Below are 13,909 nucleotides of genomic sequence, written 5' to 3'. Positions count from 1 at the left end.
GTAGAAATGCATCCAACGATTTTCAGAGTTTCCTGGACTCTTGAATAGATGGACTTACACAAAATCTGTTAGAACAGTTCTAATTTGTTTATAAATAAAGGAAATGGTTGCTGTACTCTTCTACTTTAGATGCTGAATATCCTTTTGTAATATTAAAATGAGAAAGAAAATGAGTGGGAATATGGTAAGTGGTGATTGGGAAACCTATAGATTCCTTCTGTTGCCAAGTAATTAGCTTAAGAAAATTTTCCTATTTCATTTTCCGATCACTACAATGTAAACATAGCAAAAAGGCATAAACCCCGGCACAAGGCAGCTGTGTGATCCTGAGAAAACTATGCAATTCCTCTGAGACTCAGTCTCCTCATTTGAAAATTAGGCTCATGTACCCATCCATCAAAGATGTGTGGAGTAAAAATAGTACCAGGTCACTCATCAGAACCTGGTCATCGGAGGCCTTTGTGACTAATAACTGTTTGTAGAATTAGGATTAATTATACCACCAATGATGAATAAAAGTCATCTCAGCAGAGAGCTTCACATGTGCCACCCGTAGCTACTGTGGCCAGTTTTATCAGATAAGGTAACTAAAATTTTGAAACAAAGAGACCCAAAATGCAATGGACAAAGCAAAATGGGAAGTTAATTTTCTCTGTTATAACCGTCTGGGCTGCATGTTCTGACTCAGGGGGGCTCAGCTCCACACAGTCATTCAGGGCCTCAGCCTTCAGGGACTCGGCTATCTTTAGTGGGAGCATAGCCACTGTTACCCTTCTGGCCCAGAGGAGGGGGTAGTCGCCTGGAGGAGTGTGTGAAGAAGATTCTGAGGGCCTGGATGGAAGAGGCAAATGCCAGTTATCACCTGCCTAGAGATCCCTTATTTGCCTGGGGACATCTAACTTCTGGGGCAGTTGGGAAATGCAGTGTGGCTGGGTAGCCGTATGTCCAGCTGCTGTGAATACAGAACATGATTAGGAGAGCTGGCAGTCTGTGCCCACGGGTTTATTCCATGGCATGGTAATGACCCTGCAGTACCCTTATGAATATCAGCACTGACCTTTTGATGAAAATTTGCTGACAATTTCTAATCTGTGCCAAAATTCAGGAATGAATCCTCAGAAACAAGTCATGTAAGTCACAGTCATGTAGCTTGGAGGGTGGCTGTTTGGGGCAATACAGAGCACGGAGCTACTCATGCTGGGACTTGGCTTGGGCTCTGCACTCAGGCCAGGGACAGGAACAGGGCCATGAGGTCTTAAGAGCAGTCTACTGTGATTTGTCAGCTCACTCACAGTGCCAGAGGGGTCAGCACATGGTGGGCAGGAAAGATGCTGGGGAATTCCAGCAATGGATCTGGAAGGTTGCCTATTGGGAAATCCATCTAGAGCCCCAGAAACCTAGATACTGGATAACCAGGGCAGGGAAGTGAGGTGGCATGTGAGCCAGGTAGGGCAGTTGGCAGGGCTCCGTGGCAGCAAACTGGTGCTCCCCACACATCTCCCGTCCTGGAGGGGCAAGGCATCCTGCAATTCCGTGCCATGGACGAAGGCACTCCTTTTGTCTGAACTGAAGCAGAGGATGGAATACAGAGATGGAGCAAGAAGAGGATTTAAATTACGGAGTAAAGTTTTGTCTAGAAATCATCTCAGGTTCCCCAGGGCCAGATGGGAGCAAGACACACCAAACTATCAGCTTCTGGCTCTTGGGCAGTCATTCATTTCTATGCCCTATAAGGGGGGATGCTAAGGGAGGCCTCCTGTGCTCTGTGCTAGTCAAGATTGGCTCAGAAACTCAGGTGCCACTGGAAGAGAAACTCATGTCAGGGTGGGGGCTGCATTAGTGAACAGACACCAGGGACATATTGACAGATTAGCTTCTGAAATTGCATTGCAGCTCTAAATGCTATAAAAATGTATTTCCTTTAATTTTTAGTCATCCTGCAGTTCATCAAGAAATATTCAACAAATGTTGGCAGATTCTATCAATCGTATGAAGGCATATGGATTCTACCAGGTAAAAGACTTACATTCTGTCTTCAGGGAGCTCAGCGCATAGCCATTTCCACTAATGTTTCACAAATTAGTTAATTAGTCTCATGCAGGAGTGAAATTAAGCAACAGAATGTGAAATCTGTCTTGAAAGCTGCACACACAGCTATTCATCTTTCCCCCGTTTAATCCCGAATTGGGAACGTGTTGAATGTCATGGAAAGAACAGATGCCAAGATGTATCTGCTGAACCAGTCACGGATGAGCCAAGGCAGAGGCGATATCCTGGGCTGCTGCAAACACAGGAGGGTGGGAGGGGGAGACAGATTTCAGAGCGTGATAAATGGCGCGCCACCCTTGGCAGCAGCAGTGAATTCCAGTGCAGTCACTGGTGTGCTCCTTGTTTCTGTGAGCCTGGCTCTGGAGGAAGAGCAGAGTCTTGTGCTGTCCCTGTTCACTGAGCCAGGAACCCCCGCAGGCACTAGATCACTCCCCATCCGTCTAGAAGCGATATTCTCCCTCCAAGCCAAACTTCACGTTGCCCATCACGCTTCATTGTGAACAGATCATACATTGCTCAAAATAAATGAGGCGTAGATTGGCACTTGGAAACTGAAGTAGAATTTGACCCACAGATAGTCTGAAAAAGCAGGGTAAGATACCAGTCTATGAAGGAAAATACCAAATTGCCCAGGCCTGAAAGACTGGGCTGTGGAGGAGGCTGCCCAGGTCTATGTTCCTAGGGACTGTGTGATCAGTTCCCTGATCCCTCTACAGGACAGGCATGAACTTGGAGAGCTCAAAGTTTTGAGACTTCAAGAAGTCGTGATGAGGGGCTGGGGTTGTGGCTCAGTGAAAGAGCACTTGCCTAGCATGTGTGAGGCACTGGGTTCGATTCTCAGCACTGCATATAAATAGATGAATAAAATAAAGGTCTATTGATGTCTAAAAAAGTTGTGATGAATTTTTGGAATTCTGATCCCTGCATGCATAACAATGAAGTAATACAATTGGCGCTCTGTATCCATGGGTTCTGCACTTGTGGATTCAACCAACTATGCATCAGAAATATTTGGAAAAAAATTGCATCTTTGTTGAACATATACAGACTGATTTTTTCCTCACTATTCCTTAAATAATGCATTATAGCAACTATTGACATTGCATTAGATATTGTGAGAAGTGGTTTAAAGTGTACAGGAGCATGTGTGTAGGTTATATGCGAATACTAGGCTATTGAATATAAGGGACTTAAGTATCCAGAGATATTGGTACTCACTGGGAGTTCTGGGATCAGTCTCTAGGGGTACTGAGAGATGACTCTATGCACCCTTGACCAAAACAGCTGCAGTAAAGAAGTTTTCAGTAGCACTGCCCAGATGACATTACATCATCTTAAATGATGACAGTTGAGAAAGGCAAAGAATCCTTGTATTCATTCAACATTTATTGAGTGCCTACTGTGTGCTAGGCACTGGTGTGGAAATTGGGGATGCATTATATGAACACATTAGATAAAATCCTTGCCCTTGGGGAACTTGTATTTTGAATGGAGGACACACATGTTGAATTGCTGATGTCAGGTCACCCTGTGGATAAGGAAATACAGCAGGATGCAGTCCCTGAGAGATGCTGGTGGGGTCAAGCTGTTATTTTTGGGAGGAGGTCAGAGAAGGTGGCACTGGAGCTGAGACCTGAAGGAACAAGGGAGGGCTTGATGTGGGGGTGTGTCTGGGGGAAGCGTGTTCAGGGCAAAGGGAGCCGCAGGGATGAAGGCACTGAGGTCACACTCACTGACCTGGCTAAGGAGTGGCAGAGAACTGGAGAGAAAGTGAGCAGGCCCACTTCCCAAGTTTCTCTGGAACAACGGTAATGAATGGCAGCGTCCTGCTGTTAGAGTAACTCAGATGAGTTTTGAAGTCTTCTGGCTGCTTTGAAGAAATAGAGGGGTCAGGGCCAGACCTCATCTGCTGTTAGTCTGTGAACTGGCTCATTTTATCTCCTTCCCCGCTGTGCCTATGTAAGTGTGGTGCAGGTTAGAAAGGAGACTTACTAAACACAGCATCTCTGTCACCTGTCACCTATCAACCAAGTGCTACCTGTGCTATTAGTCACTTACTAATTTTCCTTCAGGGTTCTCATGTCTTTGACTTCTTGCTCATCCTAAGCAACAATACCCATGACAATCCTGATTGGATGTTGGAATCATGTTTCTAGTTACTTAGAAATAAATACATATGCATGTGAAATAAGAACAGAGCTCTTCACCTTGGGTTTTTTTTTTTTTTTTTTTTCTGTTTGAGTTTGGAAGTGGCTGGCAGACTTATTTATGTATTTCAGTCTTGTAAACAGCTTCAGTTCAGGATGGCAAATTTTAACAGTCATCTCAAACATCAAAAGCGGTTCCTTGGTTTTTATAATGCATGTATTGGCAAACAAAAGGAGTTTAGCTCGAGGCAGGAAAATAATGTAAGAAAATAAAACAGTAGATGGACAACTTTAGTTACATCTGAAGTACACTTTATGAATTGTCACTACATTAACGGTGCTTTATGACTTCCCAGAGTGATCAAAAACAAGTTTCTCTACATCAAGGTTTATGTATATTTTAGTTGTAGAGCAAGAATTTTGCAGCAAGGAGATCTTTTTTCCTTCTAGAATCCACCCCTTGTGATGGAGAAGGAAGCTGGAGAACAGGAGGAGGGAACGGTCCTCTCTGGCCTGTTAGCCTGCTTTATTAGTTAGCTAACTGAGGCTTCATTAGTTCACCAAAGTTGCAAATTCAGTTGTATTATGAGCACTCAGAAGGCCGCATCTAGATAATCAAAGTACTTTCTAGGTCTTAGTGATTTGGTTTGTTCATTTCTCTTTAGTTTAAAATGAATTCCCTTGATGACACATCAGGCCTCGGTACTTAAAAATGGTGAGGAGTGTAAATTTTGTCATGTGTGTTTTATCACACAAAAAATGAATTCCCTTTTTAGAGGAACACTGACATTTATTTTGCATTTTCCCTTCTCCAAGGATGCTTTTTAAGCAACAACAAAAATATTCCTAAAATCACATTTTGGAACATGTGGTTCGAGGACAGGTGGAGACCCAGTGAGGTTGCTCCGGGAATGTGCAGTTATTCTGTGGAACCTGTCAGCCACTGTAAAGTGGTGTTTACTGTGGTTCCATGAAATAGTGTGTTTGTTTTAGGGAAATATATTTGGAGCACCTAAGTGCTATGCCTGAGAGAAAAGACTATTTATTGAAAGAGTCTCTCTCTCTCTCTCTCTCTCTCTCTCTCTCTCACTCACTGGGGATTGAACACAGTGGTGCTGTAGTACTGAGCTACATCCCCAGCCCTTTTTATTCATTTTTTAAAATTTTGAGACAGGGTCTTGCCGAATGGCCCAGGCTGGCCTCAAACTTGAGATTCTCCTGCCTTAATCTCTCCAATAGCTGGGATTATTGGCATTCACCACCATGCTCAGCTTACTGAGCTTTTGTGTGTTGTATGTTGGACTGCGCAGGCACTTTAAAAAGTTTAACCCTCATCGCTGAACACAGTGGTATGTGCCTGTAATCCCAAAGACTCAGGAGGCTGAGGTGGGAGGATAGTCGGAGGCCAGCCTAGGCAGCTTAGTGAGATCCTGTCTCAACATTTAAAAAGGGCTGGGTAAAGTTCAGTAGTAGGGTGCTCCTGGGTTCAATCCCCAGTCCCCTCAAATAAATAAATAAATAAATTTAACCTTTACTGTAACTCTGTTTTCTCCTTTTTGCTTTTGGGAAAGAGCCTTTGAGAGTTCAGTGACTTGCTCTGGAATTCCACAACCAGGTAGCACCTACGCCTGCTGCACGTACTGCGCATACCAAATCACCTCCCTCGTGGGCCAGAGAGGGTTCAACACAAGTCAGGTGCCTACTGCCCTCTCCTCACAGAGACTGTTGGATTTGTTCACCGATGCTTGTTTCTGTTTCTTTAAACAGAAGAAAGAATTGGTAAAGGAAAAACAAGATGAAGAAATAAAACAAGTGGAAGAAGATAAAACCAAGCAGATTTATAAAAACTGGAAAGAAGATTCCGAGTGGCAGGCCTCCCGTGAGTAGCGAGGCCCCAGTAGCTCCTTTGAGTCCCTCAGCTGCATCTTTCACTTAGTAAAACTATGAGTCCAGGAAGCACTGAAAGTGGGTGGTTGAGAGATGTCGTCAGGCTAAATTGTTACTCAAATGTCATTCCTAAGCGATGACTCAAAGACCTAGGAGAGCTACTTCTGAATTGCAGAATGATTTTTCAATTCTTCTTTATACCATCAAAATGATGAGCTCTCTTGCTGATGGGATGGCATGTAGCTATGACAAACGTGCTTTGGAAGAGTGTCTATGGAAGAGTGACCTCTTCAGCTCAGAGAAGAAAAAACATAAAATAGTGTGAAAATATCACTACTTTAGAAAGTCTAAGTTAGGAAGGAAAAAACTATAAGGTTATTAACATACTGATATTAGTTTTCTTGAGGAGGTGGGATTTAATTTTCATTTCTTTTATTAGTTTCCTTTTTTACTCTACATTTTCAACAGTGAATGCATTTTAAAAGTCTCATCTTGCCTGGCACAGTGGTGCACACCTGTAACTTCAGAGACTCTGGAGGCTGAGGCAGTAGGATTGCAAATTTGAGGCCAGCCTTGGCAATTTAGCAAGGTCCTAAGCAACTTTAAGACCCTATCTCAAAATAAAAAAAAGTAAAAAAGGCTGGGGATTGACTCAGTGGTTAAGCACCCCTAGGTTCAATCTCCAATACCAAAAAAAGCTTTATTCTTTATTGACCCATAACAAGTGTTCTTATGGGGTATAGTGTGATGTTTCAATGTGACATAACTTTGTAATCTAAAGAACACGGAATAACAGGCTCGATATATTAGTATCCCTCTGACCCAACTCTGACCCCCTTTTGAGCTGGCACTGCCAGAGATAAGCCCCATGGGGAGAAAAATAGCCAATGCAAATGAAGGCCAAGCTGCGGATGCTCAAGGATGAGGATGAGGGAATTCATGTTGGAGAAAGGATCAGGGTTTCCATCTGACATGCACAAAGAAGTCTGAACAGCCAGATCACCCCTTGAGGCAGGCTGAGCAGGAGAACAGGAGTGGCAGTATTGGCAAGGTGTTGAGAATCCTAAAATGGTCTGCAGTCCCATTACAACAAATGCCATTAAAATGATAATTTTTGTGAAGAGAAAATATTTGCAAGATCCAGCCAGTAACCACCTTCTGCTGGGCCCTGAAATCCTAGTATGATGAAATATTTTTGGTATCTCTTTGAAGTCAACTATAATAGGATTTGACCAATAAAGCCTGAAGTGTAAATATACTCAATAAAAATTATTCTTTCATCTCACATTAGAGTCTTTGACATTATGTGGCTGAAACAAAACACTCTCTCTTTTACAAATAGTATTAAAAGACAGTATTGGGGTACTTTGACATGTTCTAACATGTTCTACAATTTTCTGGACGTGTGTGTGTGTGTGTGTGTGTGTGTGTGTGTATACACATGGACACACGGCAGTTGTCCTTCAGTATCAGCAGGGGATTGGTTCCAGGACCCCTGGAGAGACCAAAATCTGAGGATGCTCCAGTTCCTTATATTAAATGATGCACTATTTGCATACAGGCACCTCCTCCTGTATACTTTAAGTCTTTTCTAGATTACTTATAATCCCCAAGGGTATTTCTGTCAGGCCAGGCCACCTGTGGTTCAGTTCCAGGCAGACTCTGAGCATGACTTGTGGCAAGCTGTGCTGCTCCTTACCTTGTCTGAGGCCACATGCCCCCAGGGGTCCTGCCTCCTTGGTCTTCGCTGAGGCTTGGTCTTGCCAACTGCAGGAAGTTCCTGCACATGTTCTCCACCTCTTTCTCAGCCCTCCCTGCTCCCAGTGAAAATCCCCCAGCTCCCAGATGAAGAGAGGGAGTGAGCGCTGGGCTAGCCCTAGGAGCTGGGCAAGGGGCATCCCTGTGACTGTTTCTCAGTAGAACCAGGTGACTAGCTGCCCAGACCCTGCACTGTGCACCGTGATGCACCGTCTCCTCCTGTCTCCGTGGGCTGACGTGGGCCTTTCTCAAACCTCATTCTTTTTCTAGTGAGAAAATCCAAAGCAGCTGATGAGAAGAGACGCTCCTTGGCTAAACAGGCGCGGGAAGACTACAAGAGGTTATCCCTGGCAGCCCAGAGAGGAAGAAGCGGTGAGGGACTGAGTGTTCCTCAGAAACCCAGAAGGCCTCCCCTTCCACCCAAGCCTCAGTTCCTACCCCCAGCGGGACACCCCCCAAAGCCTCTTGGGTAAGAACCAGCAGGGGCTCTAGGCGCAGCCTTGGGATGGGTTAATCAAAGCTCAGTCATGTGGTGGGCGTGGGCGTGGGCCTGGGAGACTGGCTGGAGGCTGGTGGACTCAGCCTCACCTCTAGCCCTGCTTCCTGACCCCAGCATTCACCCTTCTCTTATCGCAAGTCTGTGATGAGGATGGCTGGAGGCAAGAGGACTCCCTGAGCCCCGCCCAGCAGCGCAGGATGCTCAGGATGCCTCTAGTGATAAAAGGACAGTGCAGTAGGACCCTGCGGGCTGGTGGACTTCAATGTCATCACCACTGCTAAGTTTCCACCGATGGGGACTAGGGATGGATGGCAGTTCTCCTGCTGAGATCCCTGGCTGATTTCATGCTTTGGGAATTTGCACATGCTCCTTTTTTGAATAAACACTTTATTTGGTAACAATGAAAACTTTGCTCCTAGGCTTTGGGGGCAGTAGGAAGAACAATTGTTTTGGAAAAACCCTGGAGAAAAAGGCAAGAATACCACAGTGGAAGACCTCTCTCCCTCATGTTTACTGATTACAAAATCACTTTTTCCTGGCTATTGACATCGTAGTATTTTTGGATATTCTAATATTTATTTAATTCTGTGGTGCTGGGGATCAAACTTAGGGTCTCATGCATGGTAGGTAAGCTACACCCCCGGCCCTAATATTCTAATATTTAGAAAGAAAATGTTTAAAGTTAATTATGGATCGAATGAATCAGAGCTGTCTTTAGCCTTGCCTTCTGAAATAAAAGCTAAAAACACTTCTTCGTTAGGGGTGTGGTGAAATGAAAACCGAACAAAATCTCCCTTGACTTGGAGCTGGTCGTTATCATCAAGGTTTTTGTTTTCATTTTGTTCCTTAACAGGGATTATGACCTCAGAGGAAACACAAAGGTGGACCTTTTTCTCTGCTATAATTATTTCTACTTATTCAACTGAAAAGTTCCATTTTGAGATGTGGGGACCAACCCTAAATGACCACGTTCTACAAAATGACAGTTGGAGGAATGATCTTTTTTCCTTATGGACAGCAAAACAAGAGATAGATGTCCCCTTAGTTTTGTGATCAGGCTCCCATGTGTAGCCCTGTCCACCATGAGGCTTGTCTGTGTGCACACTGGTCACAGAGCCTGGGGCAGGGCTGTCTGTGTGGCTCACTCCTGTGCTCCGGTTTTTCCAAGGGTGGCATGGGAGAAGGCCTTGTGATGTGTCCCTTCCCTGCAGTATTTTTAGAGCACAGTGCATTTGATTGGCAGCAACGAAGGTGGACTTTCTAACAGGGTAGTTCTTGTTGTGAGCTGTGCTCAGCTCATTTTTTCCAACTTAAGGTACTGCTTGAGGTGCCTCTTGCATCAGGCTGGGTGGGGTTGAGCCTGGGGCTCTACACAGTGACCAGAGGTCATCCAGGAGCCAGCCCAGGAGAAGACAGGGCCTGTGTCTTTAGAGTTTTGCTCCATCTTCAAGGATTTTCTGGAGAAAAAGAACCTCACTTAGAAGCTAGTACAAGAATATATCATACAATCTCATTTATGTATGGTGGCTTTCCAGTAAAGTCAAATCTTATAGCATATTTTTTCTAAAACATTCTGAAAATCATGAGGAATAATATATACATGTATTAGCAGATATACATGTATGTATGTATATGTAATACACATCACATGTGACTCAGTAATGCACATTATCATAGAAAGCACGAAGACCATAAATTAATTTACATTACAGGAAATTCCGGCGGCTCACCCAGATTATTTGTCGTTGTTATTTTTAGGTGAATTCTGCTCAGGATTATTCTGCTATTAAGTAGGATTTTGAAATATATTTATTAATTGCTTTTTGTAGTGGAAACCTGTTTACATACCAGAACTCAAGTCCTGCCACTGAATTTATTTCAAAATGATCCAGTTGTTTATTTTTTCTTCCAACTCTTCAAACCATCTTTTTCCTTTTACTTTGTGTTTTTGAGACTATCTTTTAGTACAACTAAACCTCTTCAAAATAGGGGAGAGAAGAAAGCCAGTCCGGGAGGTTAGTGGAAACAGAGAAAAAAAAGAGAAAAATCAAATAAAGAAAACATTAGGAAAGAATTTATCTATCACATGTGATTTCTTTTGTTTGCAAAAGCTCTCTGGGAAAATAGTGCTGGAAAATAGTGCTTTTCAACTTTTCAAAAAGTTGAAAAGTATATTTCAACTTTTTAATGGTTATTTTCTGAAATTTTAATTGGAAGTTAATGGTCCTTCTAATTCCCATTAAAAATGAATTTAAATCTAGGTTTTAACACAGCAGTAGGTCATACCTATGACTTTCCCTTTGGTACTGGAAGGACAGGAGATGGATTTGTGTTCTTCCCTCTGTCTACCCTTGGGGAGAGTATAATGGTGGTATGCAAAGAGTCCAGCTGCTCATTAGCTCAGCCCATGTAATTAGATGTTGAGATGTATATAGTTGTGTGTGTGTGTGTGTGTGTGTGTGTGTGTGTGTTTGTATGTGTGTACACAGATGGCACACACATGCTGTCCCTCAGTATCTGTGGGAGAGTAGTTTCAGGATACCACAAGATAACCAAGATGCTTAAGTCCCTTATAGGAAATGCAGTATTTAATATAACCTTGGCACAGAGTCTTGTATACTTTAAATCATCTCTGGGTTACTTATAATACCTAATGTTACTGGATCCTAGCTCAGAAGTCTGACGGTGGGATGGGTGGGTCCCATATCTAGCCACTTGCCCCAAAAACCAAACAGAAAAGGTAATATTAAATTCAGCAAAAGATTATTTAAGAAGTGCCAAGAAAAATTAGGAAAAGAACTTTGGTCAAGATGTCCATAATTAGAAAGAAAACTGGGATCCAGCATCTCAGCCCTGTCTTTGGAGCGCTGACAGGAGTTTTAGGCTTAGAAGAGGGATTGGGTTGGGGGTGGGGAGCTCTGCGTAATTAAGAGCCGTGGTCAGACTGGTGTGGCTGATTCTAGGGGGTGGCTCTGGAGAAATCCTTATAACTCGAGGGAGCAGCTTCCACTTTTTGCTCAGAATGTTCATCAGACCTGCTGTCCTGCGGGGCAATTCAGGTCTCATGGGGGGGCTGCTCCTGCTCAGGGGTCAGCCTCATCCTCATCTCACCTCAGAGGTGATGTGCTGCCTCCTGCTTCCTGGCAGGTGTAGGATAAGGACTGAGGACTTCTGGGTGTCACTCCTGGGGTCAGAAACAGTCTGCCGCACATCTTGCCTCAGCCTTGAATGGGAAGAGCATAGGTTAAGTAAACTCAGGGCTAATAAGCCTCATATTGCCAGCTTTTAGATGAACCCTCCTTAGAGGAGTTCTACATGCAGAGCTGAAGAGGGACTGGACCTCAATGTTAAGGTAATAAAGGAGACAGATTCAGAGGGAGGCAGGGATGCCCGGCTTGATCCTGCTTTCCCTCACCATTGAGCATCTGCACAGGGCTAAGGAGTTCAGTGCTTTGCCAGGTGGGTGACGCACACCTGTAATCCCAGCAGCTTGGGAGGGTGAGGCAGGATGACCAGGAGTTCAAAGCCAGCCTCAACCACTTAGCGAGGGGTTAAGCAAGTCAGTGAGACCCTGTCTCTAAAGAAAATACAAAATAGGGCTGGGGATGTGGCTCAGTGGTTAAGTACCCCTGGATTCAGTCCCTGGAACAAAAAAAAAAAAAAGAGTGCTTTTAGCAAAAGCCAGCTTCTCTAGCTTCCTGTTATAGTAATACACACTCACTACATAAATAGTCGTTCTACTGTATGGTTTAGGGAATAAATGACAAAGAACAAAGGTCTGTACCTGTTCATCACAGACATGATGTTCTTTCTTTGGATATTTTCAATCCTTCACTGAGAATCCAAGGATGTGGAATACTTGGACACGGAGGGCATCACACACACACACACGCACACACACACACACTCATAGATATATAAAATATTTTTGAGGATATTATTTTCAAATTAGTTGGCTCTAACTTGGAAACTGTTTCACAAATAACAGCCATCAGGGCATGACCAGGACGGCCTCCAGCTCGGCCCAGGAGGACATCATCCGGTGGTTCAAGGAGGAGCAGCTGCCCTGCCGAGCAGGCTACCAGAAAACCTCAGACACCATCGCCCCCTGGTTCCATGGTGAGTGAGGAGGAGGCCTTTGAAGGCCCCTGGAGCTGTGCTAATCCACCAGGAAGGCAGAAAGAATAAAAGCTTCCTTTCATTTGTGCTGCCCCAAATGAGTCTTTCACACCATTTCCACAAAGCGGGTTTTCAGAGGTTGCTCAGCGAGCGGCCTCCTCACGCCTGTTTGGGAAGCAGTCCACATTCAGGGTGACTGTGTGCGCTCCGGTTATTCAGCCCCACACACAGGGCGCCAGGGGCGGGTGGGCAGAGCAGGGCTTCCTGCTGGCTCACACGAGGGCACTTGGTTGTGATTCCACCAAATGGCACCGTCCTCCCTGGCCCAGGGGGTCAGCAACTGCCGATGACCATGCTAGGATGGGGAGTCTCACGGAGTGAGCAGGCGGAAGGTCAGGCTCTGACCAGCTCCCTTAAGGAGCCCAGCGAATTTATGCAAACTATTGTCTTTCTCTGTATCCGACCAATTTATTGGAGACTCATTTTTCTCATATTTTAAATGAAGGGATTAAACTGTGTGATCTTTAATTTAAAAATTCTGTGGCTTTGATTCCTTGTTTCTGGTGTAGTTAAGGATGCAAGGTGGATTTGTTGGATCCCGAACAGGTATTAGTTAATTAATTGTCTCCATATTTGACCCAAGAGATGTGATTAATTGAAATACTGCTGTCTACCCAGCTTGTGCATGCTTCACTAACCTCTAATTTCTTGGATTTTGAGACAAGGGTGTGGCTTCTCGAAGCCCTTAGTTGGCTTCTATGAGGTCTATGTTTGGGGCTAGGGGCAGGGCTCACAGACGACACCCTTCTGGGTTGGATCCCCAGCACCTCCTTAAAACAAAAACAGAAAAACTGTGACCCAGTTGGTTGAATATACAACAAAAAGTGCTTTCATACAAAAATGTTAAAAGTTCTCCCACTTAGCATGCTTGACCTAGTGAGCCTAGTTTGAATTACGTTTAAGTATGTTTAAGGCATCTTTCTAAAAAATAGCTGCCTAACACAGAGCATGGCAAATCTCCTAAAAAAGAGCAAATTCTTTGTGACAGACTTTCTCTTAAAGGACTGATTTACAGTCAGAATGTATCAGAACTGTCCTGTGTCAAACACCATTGTTCATTGCTGGAGGAGTCCCCTCCTGCTCCTGGGATTGGGTTGAAGGCCTCCTTCCTTTCTGAGCTGCTTTGAAGATGTTATCAAAGATGAACAGAAGGCGCCCTGGCCAACTGCAAATGTGTTCGCTATGGTTATCTCTGCTGTCCTGTGTCACCTTTTTTTTTTTTTTTTTCCTTATAAGATAAGCACTAAGGAAATCGGCCACTTTGTAGTTTCTGTGTTCCTGGGCAGAAGATGCCGTTATCCCTAATTACATGGGCGGTGGTCTGTTTCGCAGCAGGCAATAAAAAGTTGAAAATGTTGGTTGATGTTTGTCATTAAAACTTCTGGCACTT

At 44.2% G+C, this 13,909-nt stretch overlaps 1 protein-coding gene across 5 annotated transcripts in view; it reads left to right on the top strand.

The window, feature by feature from the left end:
- The window catches only part of Sh2d4a (SH2 domain containing 4A), a 62,962-nt gene that overhangs the window by 31,044 nt on the left and 18,009 nt on the right, over positions 1-13,909 (top strand). For 4 of the 5 annotated variants that reach the window (XM_076853631.1, XM_076853629.1, XM_076853630.1 and 1 more), the window contains exons 5-8: positions 1,933-2,013; positions 5,964-6,075; positions 8,112-8,310; positions 12,329-12,459. In XM_076853631.1, coding sequence (XP_076709746.1) covers positions 1,933-2,013; positions 5,964-6,075; positions 8,112-8,310; positions 12,329-12,459 — 523 coding nt within the window. The remainder of the gene's footprint in view (positions 1-1,932; positions 2,014-5,963; positions 6,076-8,111; positions 8,311-12,328; positions 12,460-13,909) is intronic. The other variant, XM_076853633.1, reaches the window with a different exon arrangement.

The sequence above is a fragment of the Callospermophilus lateralis genome, chromosome 4 (genome assembly GCF_048772815.1).
Source record: "Callospermophilus lateralis isolate mCalLat2 chromosome 4, mCalLat2.hap1, whole genome shotgun sequence".
Classification (NCBI taxonomy): domain Eukaryota; kingdom Metazoa; phylum Chordata; class Mammalia; order Rodentia; family Sciuridae; genus Callospermophilus; species Callospermophilus lateralis.
This window is presented reverse-complemented; position numbering and strand designations above follow the sequence as displayed.